Genomic DNA, 18,914 nt, shown 5'->3' with positions numbered 1-18,914 from the left:
CGTGGCCTCATTTGCATAACCCCGCCCACCTCGCTTTCGATCTCCGCAACCCCGCCCACCCCGCGCGATTTCCATAGCCCCGCCCCCTCCCTCCCAGTTAAGCGAAGGCCCCGCCCCCCTCTCCCTCCGATTGGCCTCCACCCCCCGGCGGCCCCGCCCCCTCTCCCTCCGATTGGCCTCCGCCCCCCCGGCGGCCCCGCCCCTCGCTATAAAAGCCGTCGGCGGGCGCGGGGCGGCGCAGAGCGGGCGCGGTGCAGGCGGCGCCATGAGCAGCGCCCCGACGGGGCCCGCGGCGCCGCGGCTCTGCTGCCTGGAGAAGGGCCCGGACGGGTACGGCTTCCACCTGCACGGCGAGAAGGGCAAGCCGGGCCAGTTCATCCGCCTGGTGGAAGCCGGCTCGCCGGCCGAGCGCTCCGGGCTGCGCGCCGGGGACCGCCTGCTGGAGGTGGACGGGGCGAACGTGGAGGGGGAGAGCCACCAGCAGGTGGTGGAGCGGATCCGCGCCGCCGCCGGCTCCGTCCGGCTCCTCGTCGTGCAGCCGCAGCCCGAGGAGCACCCGCAGAAGCCCCCGAGCCCCCCCGACGGCGGCGAGGCTCAGCGGGACCCCCCGGCGGCGGAGCCCGCGGTGCAGGAGCGGAGCAGCGGCGGCAGCGAGCGGGTAACCGGGGGGGCGGGGGGGGCGGAACGGGGGGGGCGGGCGGTATTTTTCACCCCCCGAGAAGTTTTTTCACCCCCCCCCGGGCTGGGGGAGCCCCGCGCCGGTGCCGCCCCCGGTGGCGCCGCGGAGCCCGGCGGGGAGCGCTGCCGGCTGCTCGGTTCGGCCTTTGTTCGCTTGTTTTAAATGCGCTTACACCACGAGCAGCCCGGGCCCGGCCGCGGAAGGAGGCAGCCAGCCGGGCCTGCTGCGTGTTCTCTTGGTTTTTGCTTGCTGCTGGTTGGTTTTGGGGTGCTGAGGGTGCACGGGGCTCTGCGCCCCAGCAGGAGCAGCCCTGTCCTGGCACCCCCCCCTCACCCCAGCCCGTCCTTGTGCTGCAGGATGAGCAAAACGGGGTCAAACCCCCCCGGGAAGCTGCGGGCGTGCGAAGCTGAGGACCACGAGTGGGCACAGCAGCACCTGGGGAGCTGCTGGCTCTGTCCCGCTGCCCTATGACCCCTGTAGGGCTGTGGTTTGGAAGCAGGGTTTCACTTTGCTGCTGCCCACGGTGTTTGCACGGGGGCTGCACAGCCCTGCTCCCCCCGCCCCACCAGCAGCATCCGGCCCTGCCGTGTGTATTTGCCTTCAAAGCACCGGGGAGCCCCAGCCCGGGCTGCTACGAGGTTTTTTGGGTGTTCACCAGCTCCAAAACGCAGCAAAAAGCCTTGGTCGAGGGAAGGTTTGGGGCTGTGGCTGCAGGAGTTGGCAGCAGCCACTCGTGCCCTGAGCGTGCCCGGTCTCTGCGCACAGCGGGGACGGGGGAGCCTGGAGCGGGGTCGGCGGGTCCCGGGGGACGGACAGCAAGTCAGGAATGTCAGCCTTAAGCAGCGCGTAGGAGTCAGCGGTTGCACAAACAAAGCGACGTAGAGGTGAGGAATTGAGAAATTTCTGACCTTTCCTGCCCGCAGCGGTTTCTAAGAGACGCTCGGGGCTGCCGGAGATAATACTGCTTTTTGTTTACCCGGTGAAAACGGGTGTTTGTTGCCCCCAACAAAGATGGGGATGGGCTTCCCGGGAAGAGGGCAGGGCCGGCACGGTGTCCCCAGGCTGGGGACAGTCCTGGGGACTGACGCAGATGCCTGACCTCCCCGATACCCCCCCGGTGCCAGCAGGGCGCTTTGCTGCGGCTCTGGGATGGGCACCGGCGCAGGGTTGGTCCCGGGTGGACTTTGGTGCCTGGCCGAGCTGTCGTCCTGCGGGGTTTTGCTGAGGATCAGGTGTTTTTACTCGTCGTGTCTGCTGTTGGACTTTAGCTTGGTGCAGCTACGTGTTCCCCCAGCCCCGCTGACACACCATCGTTGGTCCCTGCCTGGCTAAGGCACCGCTCCGGCACCCCTTTGCCCGGTGATGGGGGTCTGGTGGCCATGGGGGTGTAAATCTCTCCCATCTGGGGGAGTGGGGCAGGATGCTCTGGGTAGGAACACGCGGCCTCTGCGCCTGCAGCATCCTCCCGACCAGGCTGTGCTCCCTCCCAGCGCAGGGGGCACGTGCCCGTCTTCCATATGTCGCTGTGCCAGTGCTCCCCCCGGGCTAGCGAGACCTTCTGTGCGTGCCTTCAGCCCAGGCATCCCTCCACGAGCTGGAAAAAATAAAAGGGCCTTATCTAACGCAGCTTGGGCGAGCTCCTTGCTGTGCTTATGGGGCTTCGAGGACGTGCGGCTCCCCAGGGGGATGGGACCCCAGCACTATCGGCCAGAGAAGCAGGTTGGCTACGGGGTACTGGGGGTGCACGAAGGCTTGGGGTCAGCTCGGGGTGCAGCCTCACCGTTAGCACCGACGGTTTCTCTCTGCACGGGAGCAGGAAGTCGGTGGCGCTGGTGACAGCGGCTGACACTGCTGCTCGCCTGCCCGCAGCCCCAAACAGTTTCTCAACAGGTAGCAGGAAAAACCCTGTGGCTGGGGGGGGGGGGCAGGGCCCGGCCCCAAGCTGGGGAAAAAACAAAGGTTTGGAGACGTCGCCTCGGCTGGGCGCTCATCCTGCTCCAGGCCGTGCTGGGAAGCCGCCCCGTGGGACGCCGAGCACGCCGTGTGCCTGTCCTGCGGCCCCCGAGCCCTGCCCTTCCCCGCGGCGGCCGTGGGGATTCTCCCAGCGCCGGTCCCGGCGGGGAGCGGGAGGTTTGCATGTGTCAGAGTCCTGTTTGCTTTGTTGGGCTGGACTTGCCTTTATTTGCTTAGCAAGCCCGGAGACGCTCGCTGCCAGGAGAGCTGGCTGTCAGGCTTCCTGCACGGCACCGCTCTCCCCCCCGAGGATTTAAAACCTCCAGTGTCGAGGCAGGATCTGTCCCTGCTTGCCCTCCACAACCCCCCAGCTCCCCCCATGGCAGGGGCCACCCCCACAGCTCCCTGCCCTGCAGCTGGATGCGGGCTGAACTCAGCTGCACCCCTGCAAAAGCGGGATCCAGGGGCACCCACGAGGGGCTGGGAGCCAGCAGCGGCGCACCCGCGCTGGGGCGAGGGCGGTCTTGCATCCCCGGGGCCGGTGCCGGGTGGCTGAACATGGGGTCTGGCCCCTTTGTAGGGCAGGGAACCGTCCCCGGTGCTCAGCTGGGGGCGGTGGCAGCTCGTCGTGTCCTCCCCCCCCCGTGGGTTTCCGGAGGCTCCAGCTGCTCGGGGAGCGTCTTGAGAAAGTTTCGTGCAGAGCACGGGCGGCTGCCAACCGCTGCCCTGGCACAGGCTGGGGCTGCTGCCACCAGGACAAGGCTTCTGCTGCCGGGTGCCAGCCCTGCCCGCCTCCCTCTTGCAGATTCAGTCCTCAATTACTAAATTTAGTGCTCGCTTCCCCCTGTGAAACCCGGCTGAGCCTCCCAGAGCTGTTTTTTCGGGGTACTGCGGTTGGAGAAGGGGGTAGTTCCCAGCTGGGAGCATTGCGCTGGGGTAGCTGGAGTTTAACTAGGAAATGAATTAAATTTCCTCCCGAGCCAGCAGCGTTTGGGAGCAGGAGTGGGCTGCATGAAAAGCAGCTCCAGTCCAGCGCTACGTGACGGGGATGCTGCAAGAGGCTGCTTTGCATCCCCTTTGTATGAGGCCCGAATGTGTGTGCCAGATTTCAGGACCCGTGTGAATTTGCTGGCCTGGGCGTCCTCAGAGCCGGCGTGTTTCTCTCTGAGTAACCCCAAAACGCAGCTGCTCGGGGCCGCCTACGGGCTCGGTGCTTCTCGCAGGGCTGCAGGGAGCTTCCTGGAAGCTGGGCCTTCAAAAGCTGCCCTGAAATCTGTTAGCAGGCCGGGAGCACAGCGGGTGTCTGGGTTCTCAGCCCCCCTGGGATGGGGAGGATCTGCCCCCAAATCCCCTCCCCAGGGCTGGGTGCTCCAGTCCCATGCAGGCTTTCGGAGCAATGCGGGTGTCCCTTTGGCAAAGGGGGCTTTGTGCCCTGCCTGGGGACCCCCTGTGGCCGTGGATGGGACCCTAACGGCTGCGTGTCCCGTGCTGAGCCCGGCTTCACCCAGCGCCATCCCCGCGGGAGGTGCAGGAGAGCTTGTGATGAGGCTGCGTGGCTAATCCATCCCCGAGTGCAACGCAAGGGCTGCTGGTGCTTGAGGACAAGGAAGCTTAGCGAAATTAGGGCCATTTCCATTATCCTCCTGCCCAGCTCCCGTTGCAGTTGCACTACAGGATCCTGCCCCCAGCAGGGCTGCCCCAAACCCTCTCACCCTTGGCTCTGGCTGCTCTTGCCTCTGCTGGCTGCGTTTTAGGGCTCGGTGCCTCACCGGTGGAGCTGAGCAGCTGCGTCCCCCTGCCCCGAGGTGCCAACGCTCTGCTCTCCTAATCCTCCTCCTCCTCCTCACCCGGGAGTGCTGCCAGTGCCCGCTCGCGGCGTGCTCCCCCGGGCTTTGTCCCGAGCTATCGGCGTGGAGCAACCCCGCGGCTCTGCCAAGGGCAGCGAATCCCAAACCTGGGCAAAGGCAGGAACAAGAAGCATCACTGCTTCCTCCGTGCTCCGCCACCTCGTGCCTTTTGGACAGGGACCCCCCCCCAGGGCTGGGTGCTGCAATCCCACCTGCTCTGGGGGGGCTGCGAGCATTGCCACGGGCACCCGTGGCCGCAGCCGGGGCAGGATGCAGGCACCGCTGGCTCCTTCTGGCTGCTGGCACGTCCCCCTGTTGCCTTCTGTCCCCCGTGGGCCCAGCTGGGCGTTGGCGAGCCGTGACAGCCAGCCTTGGCCCCGCAGGAAGGCGTTGTGCAAGAGGAGCGGGGTTATCGCGGCAGCAGGGCTGTCACCCAGGCTGGGCTGATCCGGTGCCCGTCGTAAATGTGTCACCCGCGCGGGCTGCGGCTCCCCGCGACCGTCCTTGGTGCTGGCCCCAAGGACTGAGGCTGGCGAAGGGACCTGCGCAGCACCGCGTGCAGGGTGCTGGGCGCAGAGCGGCGTGGGGTGAATCTGTTGGGGGAAACTCCTGCCGTGCACGCACACGTCCCTGGGGTGTTACGGGTACCAGAGGAGAACAGGTGGCATCAACAAGTAATAAAATCCCTAGTGGGGAATGTTGTGGGGACTTGAGCACGGCTCGGCTGTTGGGGAATCCCTACCCGAGATCAGGAGGTAACAATCAAGACGGTATCAGCAACCACAGACAACTTTTATGTATTCAATATAAACGTGGCTTGAGCCTCTCTGTGTAAATATATAAACGTCGTCTGTGGTTGCTGGAACCGGACCGGTCCCGGCCGTGCTGTGTGCAGGAAGCCACCTCCGTGTCACCCTGTTCCTCAGAGGGTTCCCGGCCATCCCGCTGGGCAGCGAGTGCAGCTCACGTACAGCACGCTGCCGGGCCATTCCTATTTTCCTCTCGTTTGGGGTTAGCAGTAGGGACCCCCACCATTAAAGGGTTTCATCTGGGAGTGGGTGGCTGCCCTGCTTGGTTTCCCCGAGACGGGGCAGGTCTGGGCGCATCGTGGGCGGCGGGCAGGGTGGTGCCTCCCGAGGAGGTGGACGTCCCACGTGCCACCACCCCAGTCCGGCAGGTTTTGGGTTTTGCAATCGCTGAGGGTCGTGGCCGGGCATTGGGGTGCACCTCGGCACCGGGGTGCTGTGGGTGCCGCTCCCTGCCCCAGTCCCAGGGGAGCAGCGGCTCCACGTGTCCCTTCCTTGTGGGGTGCTGGGGGAACGGGGAGGGTCCCCGCGGGTTCCTGGGTGGGGTGGGATGTGGGTGCCTCCCACCGGTCCGGGCCGCTTCCTCTTCCACCTGTACCTGGCGATTGCAACCCTGATCCCAAAAGGAAGGGCCTGGTCTGAGGACACACGTAATAACAGCCTGCCTTAACGTTTCACCGCAATTAGTGTGCCCTGTGCCCAATTAACTAGGGCCAGGGTTCATAGGGTGTTTCAGGACCCGGTGTCCCAGCTGTGGGTGCAGGTTTGTGGCCCTGCCCCACGGAGGGAAGGGGCTGGGAGCGGCTGTCCTACAGCTGTCCCCTTGCTGTCCCCTCGCAGGAGCTGCGTCCCCGGCTGTGCCACATAAAGAAGGGCCCCAACGGCTACGGCTTCAACCTGCACAGCGACAAGAGCCGCCCGGGGCAGTACATCCGCGCCGTGGACCCCGACTCGCCGGCCGAGGCAGCGGGGCTGCGTCCCCAGGACCGCATCGTCGAGGTGGGTGACGGGGCGGGGGGTGCCCGTGCTCCCCGAAACTCGGGGTGGGGCTCCCCAAAACTCAGGACGGCGCTGACGGGGCTGCTCAGCGTGGCGGTGCCCGGGAGCTGCCCTTTTGGGGCACGGTGACTCAGGGCAGAGCCGTTCCCACCCAGGGGTGCAGCCGAGCCCTGATTCACCCCCTGGGAGATAAGCTGCTGTCACCCGGGCTGTCACCGTCACCACACGGGGCACGGCTCTCCCTGGGCCGTCCCAGGGTGGGACGGGCTGCGGAGGGCATCAATGCGAAGGGTGCTCGGTGGCCCCGCACCCTGTGGGTCCTGGGCTGCGTGTGGTGACCAGGGTGGGGACAAAGCTCTGGGCTCGTTGGGGACCACCTGGAGGAGCCACATCCTGGCACGTGCCCCGCACTCCTGCCGGCACGGCCGGTACAATCCCGTGCTAATCACTCCGAGAAAATCTGCTTTTAATGAGGTTTCCTGCCCGCTAATCCCCACGCGTCTCCGGATGTCGGTGGGGGGCTGTGGCGGGGCCATGCCTGGTGCCGGGAGGAGCAATGTCCCCGGTGCCGGCGGTGACGACGCGGTGATGCCCGCAGGTGAACGGGGCCTCGGTGGAGGGCAAGCAGCACGCGAACGTGGTGGCCGCCATCAAGGATGGTGGCGACGAGACCAGGCTGCTGGTGGTGGACGTCCTCACAGACGAGTTCTTCAAGAAGTGCAAGGTGGTGCCCTCGGAGGCGCACCTGGCAGGTGGGTCTGGTGTCATGGCTGCGGTGTCACCTCGTCCCCAGGCCCTGGGGCTCTGCTTGGGGGGAGCCCCCGAGCACTAGGAGGGGGGATTTTGTTCAGAGCAGCCCCGTTGTGCCACCTCCGTGCTCGGGTGAGGGCCTCGTGTGAGGCACGTGGCCGTGGGGCGTGCGGTGAGGAGGGTTTATGGCCCTGCCGGTTACTCTTTGACAGATTTTATGGCTCAGGGAGCGCACGGAGGGCGCGTGGGTGCTCTTCGCTCTCCTCAGCTCGGCCTTGGCCCCCTCCCTGCCCCGTGGGGCAGTTGCTGGCAGGACTTGGGGGTGGGGGGTGCTCGGGGGTGCGGGGCTGGGTGAAAGGGGCGGCTTGGGGGGTGGGAGAGGGCCGGGTGAGCCCGTCCCGTCAGCACCCGTGTCCTCTTCCTGCAGGTCCCTTGCCAGAACCCGTTGCCAACGGTGATATAGAGAAGGTAAGAGCCTTTTTCACTTACTTATTTTTTTAAATCTCACTACTACCAAGCTCTGGGCATGGTTTAGGAGGCCCTCCATCCAGCCAGTGGGTGGGTGATGCCCCCAGGGACTGCTGGTGCCCCCCAGGGAGAGGGTCTCCTGTGGGCCTGAGCATCACAGGGGTGGCCGTGATGCCCCGTGTCCGTCCTCGCGATGCTGCGTGGCCAGGGGCCCTTGTGCTGCAGGGAAGTAGCAGCCAGTCCTGCAGCCTTCCTCCTCCTCCTCCTCCGGCAGCAGCCGGGCAGCCAGGCCAGCCTTTAATCCTCCCAGCCCCGCTCGGGCTGCACAGGAGGTATTTATTAGGCTGGAGATCTCAGCGGATTACGAGCCGGGAGGAAGGATTTCGCAGTCATCTCCCCTCCACCCCCAGGACCTGCAGCAGCCCGGGGGGTGATTCCCAAACCCCATTCCCACCTTTTCACCCTCCCTCTGCTCCCCCCAGGAGAACGGCGGAGAGCTGCACTCAAACTTGGTGTCCGAGAGGTCCCCCAGCCCCGTGCTGGCCACGTCGCCCGACGGCAGCGAGACCCGCAGCGAGGTAGGGATGGGGGCAGGAAAACACGGGGGGTACCGGGGTGAGAAGCCCCCCACCGTGGTGCTGAGCATCCTCTCGCCCCGCAGCCCGGCGCGCCAGAGGGTGACAAGCGCAGCTCGGCGTCCGGCTCCCTCCTGGACCTTGACATCCCGCTGGCTGTGGCCAAGGAGCGGGCCCACCAGAAGCGCACCAGCAAGCGGGCGCCCCAGATGGACTGGAGCAAGAAAAACGAACTGTTCAGCAACCTGTGAAACCGCCTCGGGGCGGGGGCGAGGGCTCCTGTCCCCACTGTCCCCCCTCCGGCCTCTCCTTTGTCCCTCTCGTCCCTGCCGCCCCGCCGTGGAGGACTGGGTTTGGTGGCTGGTGGGCGTCCCCAGGAGGGTGAGCGGAGGGGGGCTGGGGGTGCCCCCACTTCCAGCCTGGCCCCGGGTGCTCCCCCAGCCCCGGCTTGAAGTCCTGCGCCCCTGGGTAGGCGTAAAGGAGAGATCTGGGGGGGGTCGGTGACTTGGGGTGGCCAGGTTTGATGCCCAACGCTTCCGGTCCCCTCTACCAGCTCTTCTCCCACCCCAAACCCCATCCCTGTTCCTGTCCCCTTCCAAATCTCCCTTTTTTTTTCTTCCAAACCTGAGGCTTTTGGTGACCTCTGCCCAGCCCAGACTATGCGATTCCTCCCAGGTCGGTGCTCCTCCCCCCTGCCTGGCAATGTCCGTCCACGATGACCCCGTCCCTTCCCCCCAGACCCCCGCAGTGACAGGGACATCCCATGGCACCTTGCCCCAGGGCTGTTTTGGGAGAAAAGAGGGTGTCCGGAGCAAGCAATAATCACCTCCTGTGCTACCGCTCACTCCTGGAGGCAGAGACGATCGGGGTTTGCATCTTACACTGTTTAATTTAAAGGGTTCTCAATAGCCTGTCTTTTTTTTTTTCCCTCCAAAAGAAGAGGTTTTCCAATCACACCGTTTATTTTTTTTTTTAAAAAACGTATTTTGTGGAAATTCTTCCTGTGGACGTTTTGTTTCCGTGTTTCGCGGTCGGGTGCCGTGCTGACGAGCTTGAGAGAAATTCTGTTGACTGGAATAAATCTTCCTGACTTCACGAGCCCAGCTGCAGGATAAATCCTTTCAGAGCTGTGGGTCCCCGGCCCCAGGACTCAGCGCCGTGGGGGTCCTGGGTGACGGAGTGTGGGTGTCCCCGTGTCCCCTTGTGGGGTGGTTGTGCATGGGGGGTCCTGCAATGGGGCTGGGGCTGCCTCTTGGGACCAGTTGTGCTTTGGTGGATGACTTTGTGGGTTTTATTTTAAATTTCTAGCCACAGAGCCCCTCCGAGATGCTTTGGCACAGCCTGGTTTTCTGATTTAACACCCCCCTGTTGGGGGCTTAGGCTGTGGTGGGCCCACACTGGGTCCAGTTTGGGTGCTGAGCTGGGGGGATTGGGAGGGCCGGGCTGGTCCCAGCACGGGTTAATGTCTTGGGGGGATTAAGGGGTTTAAATCCCACAGAGGGGGGGCAGTGCCAGGCTGCCCTCCTCTAATCTGCCCTGAGGGATGTGGCTGCTGGCTGGGTGGGAGGGGGGCAGCCCCAAACCGCCCCCAGCCCCTCCAGTGGGGTTTGGGGTGACCCTGAGCCCCCGTGCGGGCAGGAGGAGGGCAGGGAACTGCTTGTCCCAGGTGGGATTTCTGGGGGATTCCCTGGGGGGGGCTGACCCTCAGGGGAGGATGGAGCCTGCAGGTGAGGGCGCTGGGCTGGTGTCCCAGGGCTATTTTTAAGCCGTGTGCCGCTTACCAGGTCAGAGCTAAGCCCTCCTGCAGCAGGAGGGCGCGAGGGGCTCAGCAGTGACCCCTCTGGGGAGGGGATGGGGGCTTCAGGAGGCGCCCTGTTTGTGCCAGCCAGCGCCTCCAAGGCTGGGACCCCCCTTGGGACCCCCCAGGGGTGCTGCAAGGTAGTTCTGGGCTGGGTCCTGGCCCAGGAGCGTGGCTCGGGCAATCCTGGGAGCCACTGGTATGTATGGGTTTTCCAAAAAATCACCAATTTTGCGATTGGATTAAAAGACATATCTGAGCTGTGAAATCTTGTGGGAACAAGGGGCTGGTGCTGGCAGATGGGAGGTGTGGGGGGCTCAGGAGCATCTTGGGGGGGGGGGGGGGATGTGCTGGGGGAAGCTGTCCCAGGGGGGTTGGTAAGGGGGGGGTGGAAGGGACAGGGTATCTGTGCCTCCTTTCCGTGCACTCATTTCACAGGCCGAGCCCCAAGACCAGGCCTATAGGGGATGTGCAGGCTCCCACCCCCCTGGGAGCTGGAGGGAGGTCTCCTTTCAACCTGCCCTGTCCTCCAGAGCGATGTTTCCTCCTGGAGGCGATGCTGCGGGTTGGGGACACCCATGGGGGACAGGGGCAGGCCTGGGGGGCACCCGGTGGGCCCCGGGACCATCTCCTGCTGGCGGCCCTGTGCTGTGTGTCGCCTCGTCTCCCGATCGGAGCAGCCTGGGGGCCGGTTCTCACGTGGGGGGGCTCGGGGACAGACCCAAGCTTGTTTCGGGTTGCCAGGGTGAAGGCTTTGCCTGGGCTCGGCGTTGCCTGGGCACCGGGGATGCCAAGCGGGGAGTTCGCCGGTGCCGGAGCAACAGCGGGAGCGCAGCAGCACGCGGGCTCTGGTGGCTGCCTGGGCGACAGAAGCGAGGCTGTCCCGTGGGACCAGGGACCAGCGCATCCCTAGGCCAGGCTGGGCGATGGGAGAAGGGTGAGCCCTTATCCTGTCCCTTCCAGGCACCGCTGAGCACACCCCAGCTTGGGCAGAGCCAGAGAAGTGGCCAAGGGGGCTCCCAGATGGAGATGAGCCCCTAGGAGATGGGGGCCCGGCACGGGGAGGTGAGAGCAGGGGGAGCCCCAGCGTGGTGCTGGTGGGCTGGGAGCTGGTGCCGGGGGGTTTGGGGATGGCGGGGTGCTCGTCACCAGGTCCACAACCATCCTAGACCCAGACCCTACAGCTGCCCAGCAAGGCGCGAGCCCAAACGGAGTCGCTGCACCCCTCCAGCACCAGGCCCCACTCCCCATGTTTTCCCCAAGGACTCTGCCCTAGCGGCTCTGGAACAGAGCAGCCTGGTGTCAGGAACCTGTGGACGTCAAAGACAGGAGCGTGATGCCGTCAGGTTCTGCAAATGCCATTCTGGAGAACAAAACCCGCTCCTGCCCAGCTGGTGTTGAGGAGCCCGAGGCTCACTAGGCCTTGTCACTTCGATCCCAGCTGTAAGTAGAGCTGCTCTTGCTTTATCGCTGCACAAAGCTTTTGCTACAACAAAATCCCTGTGAAATACTTGTTTAAAATGCCATGACATGCACTTGGTTCCTGCGCTTGGTTGTAATGTTATTCATAGTGCTGATTTATTTAACTGGACTAAAATTGGAAAACTCCAGCTCCCAGGCCCTAAAAATACTGGCAAAGCGGCACTAAAAATTCCAGAGTCTACCAGTCTCTGATAACAACAGTCCTGTGCGGACCTGCAAGCTATTATCTGATACTTCATAACTGGAACAAATCATTTCTGGTCTAGAATTAGCCATTACAGCTGCCCTTACAGTGAGGGAACACCCCATGAGTTATCCTCCCCACCTCTTCTTTGAGCGAGCTTCCCTGCTACTGAGAGCACGCTGAGTCGGGCAGGGAAGGTCAGGTTAAATAACTGCATTAAAAACTCGGTCCAGAATGAGTCAGACAAATGGCTCTTTTTCAGCAAGAGCCATCGGAAGTATCACAGGCTGACTCTTGCCCTAAAGGTTTCTGCCCTGGTGAGCGGTGCTTGCAGCCTGCCCCCCAGTTCATCCCACTGGGGAGCAGCACACAGCCTCCAGGCTCCGCACGGCAAGTCCTGAGCTGCTTTGAAGAAGGAAATCACTATCCTGTCTTCCTTCAGATGCGTTTTCCTTCCCCTTGCTGTGATAACGACAGATAAAATGAAGTGAAATATCACTTCCCAGCTGATGGCCTGAGGTTTCCAGGTCCGCACTCATACCAGACACCCGTGTACCCAGGCACAGGTCTGAGCAGAGCAGGGTTTTGTCTCGGCAGCCTCCTGCAGCTGCCAGTTCCCTGGTCATGCAGAGATCACGGAGAGGCTGTGCTCTGGTCTTGCTTGGCTGATGCTGGTGGTTTTAATCATGTTAACAGGCTGACTCCTTCAGTCTTCATAGTTTTATTGCGAATCAGTAGCGTTTCAGGGGACTCAGAGGGGCTGTGGTATCTTACCAGTCTATGCCATCTTTCCTTGTGAGAAAACTCTATCCTGTCAACATTTGAGCAGTGTGATCAGCCAGGTATTCCTCACCTCACCAACTCCCTTACCAACCCAGCTTCAGAGCTGAAAGGGGGCCAGCACTTTTCACCCACACCTGGGCCTCTCTCACCTCCAGCACCCAGCAGCGCCCACCGCACCCCAGAAAATAGGATTCAGAGTCCCAGAAGGCAGGCTCTGTTGGCCTCACCACCCTTTCACCAGCCATAGAAAGCCCCACTGCTCCCAGATCATGCTCAGGAACCTCAGATTTTTGTCTTTTTTTTATTATTATTATTCCAAAAAGAGCAGAGCCACCAGAGTTCCCAGACTTCTGCGTCGCGCTGAGGAATCCTGCTCTAAGGGAAGTAGGAACACTGGGTACTGCCTGTCCACAAACTGGGTGCACCAGGAATCAATTAACTGCTGGTGACTTAGGCTGTGCTGGAACAGCACGTTAAAGTTACGGAGTCATTCCCAATTGGGTCTGTGAGTTAGTGGCTGTTCGCCAGGTCCAAATTTCAGGCAGTATTCCTGGCTGTTGCAAGAAAGTGCAAAGGTGACAAGATGACAACGTAACCAAAGGAGACAGACCAAAACAACACAGAGGTGTCACCCACGCTCAGAGCTCCCAACAGGGTCCAGCTCCTCCCTGGAACCCAGGCCTGTGCCTGGCTGTACCCGTCAGGTCTCCAGCTCTCCGGCTGGCAGCTTCACTTCACTGTAGGTTTTCTTCTCCACGTGGCTTGTCTGGTCCAGGAGCCATCGTTTCTCTTCATCACTGACATCCAGCCTCAGCGTCACCTCTTGGAAAACGCTGTTCACAGCAACCTGGACCACGCAGAAGAAAAAAAGTTCAGTCCCAGTCACGGGACAAATGCTGCTCATGTCCTCTGGGTAGAAGTTGGCACCACACCTCCTTAAAATGAAGCTTCTTGAACATGCAAATGCTGGCTTCGTTTTCCTGACCGATCTTAGCCTCAAATTTGGTGATGCCCAGGTCTGTCACTCCTACAAAAGAAACCAGAAAGACAAGCATTCCAGTTACCTGCTCGGCTGCCACATCTACAAAGACACAGGACTCCAATTTCTGAGGCTGGTGCACCCCTTACTCCTATCTACATCACCAGGAATACGTGCTTCGAGTTCACGTCACAACTCTACTCCCATCCCCGTGCCCTGGGCTATCCTTACCGTAGGACATCATCATCAGAGTTGCCTCCTGGCCAAATCCTCTGCCGCGGTAGCTGGGCTCTGAAAGGGAGAGCCACAGAAATCAGCATCCTGTTAGGTGAGACAAATCAGCTGTGCTGGGTACTTTTCAGAAGAGGCTGTGTCTCAGGCCAGCAACAGATGCTGATCAGGACTGAACAGCTAAGGTAAAGCAATGAGAATAAAAATCTGCCCTAAGTAACATCTGTCTGGCTTTAGCCAAGGTGACAAAGGCCCAAGCTAGCAAGCAGAACCTTACCTGCAATCATAATTTCAATCTCACCCAAAGTCGGATCCTCAGTGTCAGTGAGAAAGAGATTCACATCCCCCACCATGCAGTCCTCCTCCCCGTGTGCCTGCCCAGCCCAGCGCTCCGTGTCCAGCACGATGAAGGTGCACTCTGTGGAGAACAGACAAGAAGCAACATTCTCACGGCACGCTAAGCATTATTCACAAAGTACTGAAGGATGAAATTAAAGGCATGCAACGGGCAAAGGAACAGCAGTTTCCACATGTTAGCAGTGAGGAAGAGGTAATAACTGCACCTCCCACACCAAGCATGCCTGCTCCCGTCCCTAGAAACATAAGAAATATTCTGAAAAACCCATTGTGAGCACAAAGGATCGTGCAGACACTAGGACTAGAAACAGCTTGTGTAAAAAGGAGCGTGAAAACTTTCATTCCCCGACTGAGGTCTCACTGCTTTGTCTCTCTGCAGCAAGTTCGGGCGAAGAATTGTTTGGTGCACAAGGATCACCTAGTGATTCACCTGGTCCACTTTACTGCTGCTCTCAACAAAGCTTTTAATGCCAGCTAAGATCTCCAGACTGAGATCTTTGCCAGCCTTGCTATTTTGCAGCTCACTGTATTTCTACGAGGCTTTTATGAGCACTGATTCATTACCTGTAATAGAGCCAGGGAACCAATTCAGTCAACAAATCTCAACGAGGTAATTATAAAGTAATTCGAGTCCCAAGGAAAAATACAGCTCCCTTCCACCTTTTTACGATGATCAGTCCTGGGGAGTGGTGATGGTGCTGGAGAAGCTCAGCAGATAATGCTGTGCAAATTAAATCATCGTTACCTTTGAAAAACTGCACAAAACGGATACCAGCAGCTCTGCATGGTATATCCCTGAGCATATATCAGCTACAAACATGCTCTGATCTCCCTAGAAAGTTACCATGTCCGTATTCCCCTTGCTTCAAACTATCGCTATTCATCTGGCTCCGAATACTGAAGACAAAGAAACCCAGAGCCCCACAAAGTACAGAAACTGTGAAGGCGGTAGATGGTCTGAGGAAGGCAACGTGCTGTGGTGCTAAGGCAAAGCTGGCTGAACTGACAGCCAGTCTCACATCCCCTCGGGTTCAGTTAGTAAAGCCCACTCACCAGGCGCTCTCAGCCCACCCTGTGTCCTTTACGGGACAGAGAGGGACCCACTCTCCACTTCCACCCACTCCTAGAAGGTATCTAAGATCCTCACTGTCTGCGTCGTCCCGCCAGCTGCGCTGCATCTCGTACTCCTGCTCCAGGCTCAGCGGTTCGGAGGCGGTCAGGCGCTGCAGCTCCTCTGACTGCATCCACTCGTGGTACCTGACAAAGAGACCAGGGGCAGGCCCCTGGCTTAGCAGCAGCACCGCAGGACGATTTCCACAAGCGCTCCAAGGATCTGCCTGTGCCCTGTCGTGAAGGTGTTCTGGAAGTATTAGCCTGGCGTTCACAGCAACTCAAAAGTATCTGCAAGCCTCTCGCTTATGTAAAACAGGAACCAGCGATCTCCTGGGAAATTTAGCGAAGTTTGTGCCTCCTGTAGCTTTGTGTGAAGAGAGCCACGACACAAGCTCCAAGTTTGTAAGAGTACTGACCTAGCAGCACCAAGGGTGAAGATTTCAGCCCAGCTGATTTTGATACAGCCTCACCGTACCACTGACAGCTTGCCTAATACTGCCACCTTTGTGCAGAGCCGGCAGCTGCCCAGGGCAGCGCTTTACAAAGTGCGTCGATGAGACGTTTGCCTGCCTGGCGTCACACACTGAAGTCCTGCTATTCCCTGGCCACTACAGAAAGATACGAGTGAGTATTAGAAGTGCTGGCTGTTCGCACACAGCCAGGTATTTCCCTCTCTGTGGATACACAGTCCTGGCAAAAAGCACAGACCTCAGGGATGACTGCTGTGAGCAGGGCGGGCACAACTTACTGTCTTTCTACAGCTTTCTTTTTTTAATTTCCGTGCTGTTCCCATGGGGAAGAGGCCCCTGCAGCTGCCAAGCCAGCACCCTTTGAGAACAACACACTAAAAAAGGGAAGTGAAACCAGACCAGAGGACACGAGCCACGTACCGAGGCACGTGTGCCGGGGTGTACGGCACCAGGGTCGCCCTGTTCCCTTGCAGCACGGTGTCCTGGTTAATCCTCATGGTCCTGAGACACGGCCGTGCGCCCGCTGCGCAGCCGAGGGGTGGCACAGCAAGTGCTGGAGCTCTCTGCAAGGCAGTGGGGGCAGCTCCAGCTGTGTGGATGGGGCTCGGACTGATGCCTGGGGCTGGGATCGGGGGCTGTCGGGGGGATCCAGAACTGGGATATGGGGCTATGGAGGGATCTGGGGCTGGGATCTGGAGCTATGCGGAGATTTGGGGCTGGGATTGGGGGCTGGGGGGGGATCTGGGGCTGGGATTGGGGGTTGTGGGGGGATCTGGGGCTGGGTTTGGGGGCAGTGGGGGGATCTGGGGCTGGGATGTGGAGCTATGGAGGGATCCGGGAATGGGGGGACTGCGAGGGGATCTGGGGCTGGGATCTGGAGCTTTGGGGAGATCCAGGGCTGGGATGGATCAGCTGGGATGGATCAGCTATGGATCAGCAGGATGGATCAGAGGGATCCAGGGCTGGGATGGATCAGCTATGGAGGGATCCGGGGCTGGAATCTGGAACTATGTGGAGATCAGGGGCAGGGCTCTGGAGCTATGGGGGGATCTGGAGCTGGAATCCGGAGCTATGCAGAGATCTGGGGCTGGGATTGGGGGCTGTGGGGGGATCCGGGGCTGGGATCTGGGGCTGCGGGGTGATTTGGGTTTGGGATCGGGGGCTTTGGGGGGACCCAGGGCTGGGATGAGGGGCTGCGGGGGGGATCCGGGGCTGGGATCTGGGGTTGAGGGGGGGATCTGGGGCTGGGATCTGGGGTTGTGAGGGGATCTGGGGCTGGGATCTGGAGCTATGGGCGGATCTGGGGATGCGATGGGGGCTGCAGGGGGGGATGCGGGGCTGGGATGCGGAGCTCTGCGGGGCCCCGCGTCCGTGCGCGCCCCTACCTGCGCCGTGTCCCTCCGCGCACGCGCACAGCCCCGCTCACCCCTCCCACCCCGACGTGGCCCCGTGGCCCCGCCCCCTTCCCCTTCCCCCGCCCACCCCGTTCCCACGTGACCCCGCCCCTCCAATCCGCGGGCGAAGGCGCGGGACCTGGTCACGTGCGCGGAAGACTTCCCCCCTCGCCCCCCGCCGGCCCACGCCCCCATTCCCCGGGCCGCGCGTGCGCAGTGAGGGGCCCGGGGGGCGGCCCCGGGGCAGGGCCGGGAGGAGGGGCAGGAGGAGGAGGAGGGAGCCGGCCGCCGGTGAGGAGGGCCCTGGGCCTTGGGACCGGCTGCTTGTCCTCCCTGGGGCTGCAGCAGGGCGGGTGAGGGGGTCCGGGGGGGGTTTGGGGGTCCTGGGGGGGGTTTAGGGGTCTTGGGCGGGTCTCTGGGGGGTCTGGGGTCTCTGTGTGGGACCACTGGGGGTCCCTGTGGGGTCTGGGTTCCCTGTATGGGGTCCCTGTGGGGTCCCTGTGGGGTGTGGAGTCCTTGTGTGAGGGTCCTGGGGGTTCCTGGAGGGTCTGGTGCCCCAGTATGGGGCCCCCGGGGGTCCCTGGGGGGAGTCTGGGGCCCTGTGTGGGGTCTCTGGGGGGCTTGGGGTCCCTGTGTGGGGCCCCGGTGGGGTCTTTGGGGGGGCCTAGGGTCCTGTGTGGGGTCCCTGTGGGGTTTGGGGTCTCTGTGGGGTCTGGGGTCCCTGTGTTACACCACCGGGGACCCCTGGGGGGTCTGGGGTCCCTGTATGGGGCCCCCGGGGGTCCCTGTGGGGTATGAGGTCCCTGTGGGGTCTGGGAACCACGTGTGGGGTCCCTGTGGGGTCTGGGGTCTCTGTATGGGACCACTGGGAGTCCCTGTGGGGGCTAGGATCCCTGTGCGGGGCCCCCGGGGGTCTCTGTGGGGGTCTGGAGTCTCTGTGGGGGGCTCTTGGGGTCTCTGTGGGGTCTGGGCTCCCTGTGTGGGACCACCGGGGGCTAGTGGTGCTCCCAGCCCCCCCCCCCCCCCCCCAGCGTGTGTTGTTGCTGCCTCGCTCCCCGGGGCTCTGGCAGGCGGTGGAGGTTCCCCAAATACTCGTGCATTAAAAACCCCGGTGCAGGTGGCTCAGTGCCCCGTGTCTTTGTGGGGCTGCTGTCAGCTTCCTGCTATTTTCTGCCCCTGGGGTTGTTCGGGGAGGCCGGGGGCTGCCTCAGCCTGCCCTGCTTGGCAGCAGCCCTGTGCTCCTTAGGAGCAGCGGCTGTGTGAGAAGCGAGGTTTGAGAGCGTCCCCGGGGCAGGCATGCTTCCTCCTGCGGTCTGAAACCTCCATCTGGCTGGTTGGGACATCGCGTGCTGTGGAAGGGCAGGGCCCTCGGGTGTTGCTTTCAGCTGGGCTCATTGGGCAGGGAACTTCTCGTGGTGCTGAGCTGTGTTGCCGCTGAGCCGGGCACGTCTGTCCTGTGTCAGGAGACAAGCGTGCAAAAGTTGCCTCGTGAGTTCCCCCTCTTTCTGACAGAGGTGATGCAACTTTGTGCTTTTTTTTTTTCCGTAGGCAAAAGGCAACAGAAGTTGAGAACGCCCTCCTCGTTCTGCTCCGAGCCTCCCAACTGCCTTCACCATGGCCGGCGGCATTACCGATACGGGAGAGCTTTACTCGCCTTACGTAAGTCCTGCGCTTCGGGCTCACCGCCGGCCCGGGTGTCTTTACTCAGAAGTCTTTTCAAAATCCTCTTCTTTCAGCACGGTTTGCGTTGTCATTTCCCACTTCCCCGTGCACATAACCTCAGTGTTTCAAGAGGTAGTGGAGGTCAAAGGCTACTTCAAAATGCTTAGTGCTTGTAGCTTTTTCTTTCTACAACATCACACGTTCCTTTATATGCTGTAAAGGATGGTGTCTGCTTAAGGTATAGTTTCTTAAAATGTGTTAAGAAAAGCTTCGTGTCTGATATCAGCTCTTGCATCCTTCTACCTGTCGCTCTTATACTTCAGCATTTTCATCAGCCTAAATTGTCACGTGAAGCTCACTTAAACAGGGAAAATTGTGACGTGG

General features: G+C 61.5%; 3 protein-coding genes across 6 annotated transcripts in view; 2 read left to right on the top strand and 1 right to left on the bottom strand.

Annotated features, from left to right (window-relative positions):
• The first annotated feature begins 235 nt into the window (after nucleotides 1-235).
• On the top strand, nucleotides 236-9,175 carry NHERF1 (NHERF family PDZ scaffold protein 1). Its single transcript, XM_066980031.1, has 6 exons — nucleotides 236-658; nucleotides 6,126-6,284; nucleotides 6,883-7,036; nucleotides 7,462-7,502; nucleotides 7,985-8,080; nucleotides 8,164-9,175. Exons 1-6 carry the CDS (start codon nucleotides 266-268, stop codon nucleotides 8,326-8,328), a joined length of 1,008 nt encoding a protein of 335 aa, XP_066836132.1. The 5' UTR covers nucleotides 236-265; the 3' UTR covers nucleotides 8,329-9,175.
• Nucleotides 9,176-12,246: 3,071 nt separating this feature from the next.
• Nucleotides 12,247-16,937, bottom strand: NAT9 (N-acetyltransferase 9). 2 transcript variants are annotated; one of them, XM_066980175.1, is made up of 7 exons: nucleotides 16,860-16,937; nucleotides 15,895-16,037; nucleotides 15,039-15,148; nucleotides 13,812-13,952; nucleotides 13,535-13,594; nucleotides 13,257-13,351; nucleotides 12,247-13,171 (listed from the first exon to the last, which is right to left on the bottom strand). In XM_066980175.1, the coding sequence occupies exons 2-7, from the start codon at nucleotides 15,969-15,971 to the stop codon at nucleotides 13,025-13,027; spliced, it is 630 nt and encodes a 209-aa protein (XP_066836276.1). In that variant the 5' UTR covers nucleotides 15,972-16,037; nucleotides 16,860-16,937; the 3' UTR covers nucleotides 12,247-13,024. The 2 variants fall into 2 exon arrangements, with proteins under 2 accessions (XP_066836276.1, XP_066836277.1); XM_066980176.1 differs by having other exon boundaries at nucleotides 13,836-13,952.
• Nucleotides 16,938-17,021: 84 nt separating this feature from the next.
• TMEM104 (transmembrane protein 104) overlaps nucleotides 17,022-18,914 on the top strand; it is a 44,181-nt gene continuing 42,288 nt past the window's right edge. For 2 of the 3 annotated variants that reach the window (XM_066979984.1, XM_066979982.1), the window contains exons 1-2: nucleotides 17,066-17,221; nucleotides 18,417-18,527. In XM_066979984.1, the coding sequence (XP_066836085.1) occupies nucleotides 18,483-18,527 (45 nt within the window). In that variant the 5' untranslated portion in view covers nucleotides 17,066-17,221; nucleotides 18,417-18,482. Of the gene's footprint in view, nucleotides 17,222-18,416; nucleotides 18,528-18,914 lie in introns of all 3 variants that reach the window. The other variant, XM_066979983.1, reaches the window with a different exon arrangement.

Source organism: Anser cygnoides, chromosome 19 (genome assembly GCF_040182565.1).
Source record: "Anser cygnoides isolate HZ-2024a breed goose chromosome 19, Taihu_goose_T2T_genome, whole genome shotgun sequence".
NCBI lineage: Eukaryota > Metazoa > Chordata > Aves > Anseriformes > Anatidae > Anser > Anser cygnoides.
Note: the sequence above shows the minus strand (reverse complement) of the source record. Positions and strands in the feature narration are given on the sequence as shown.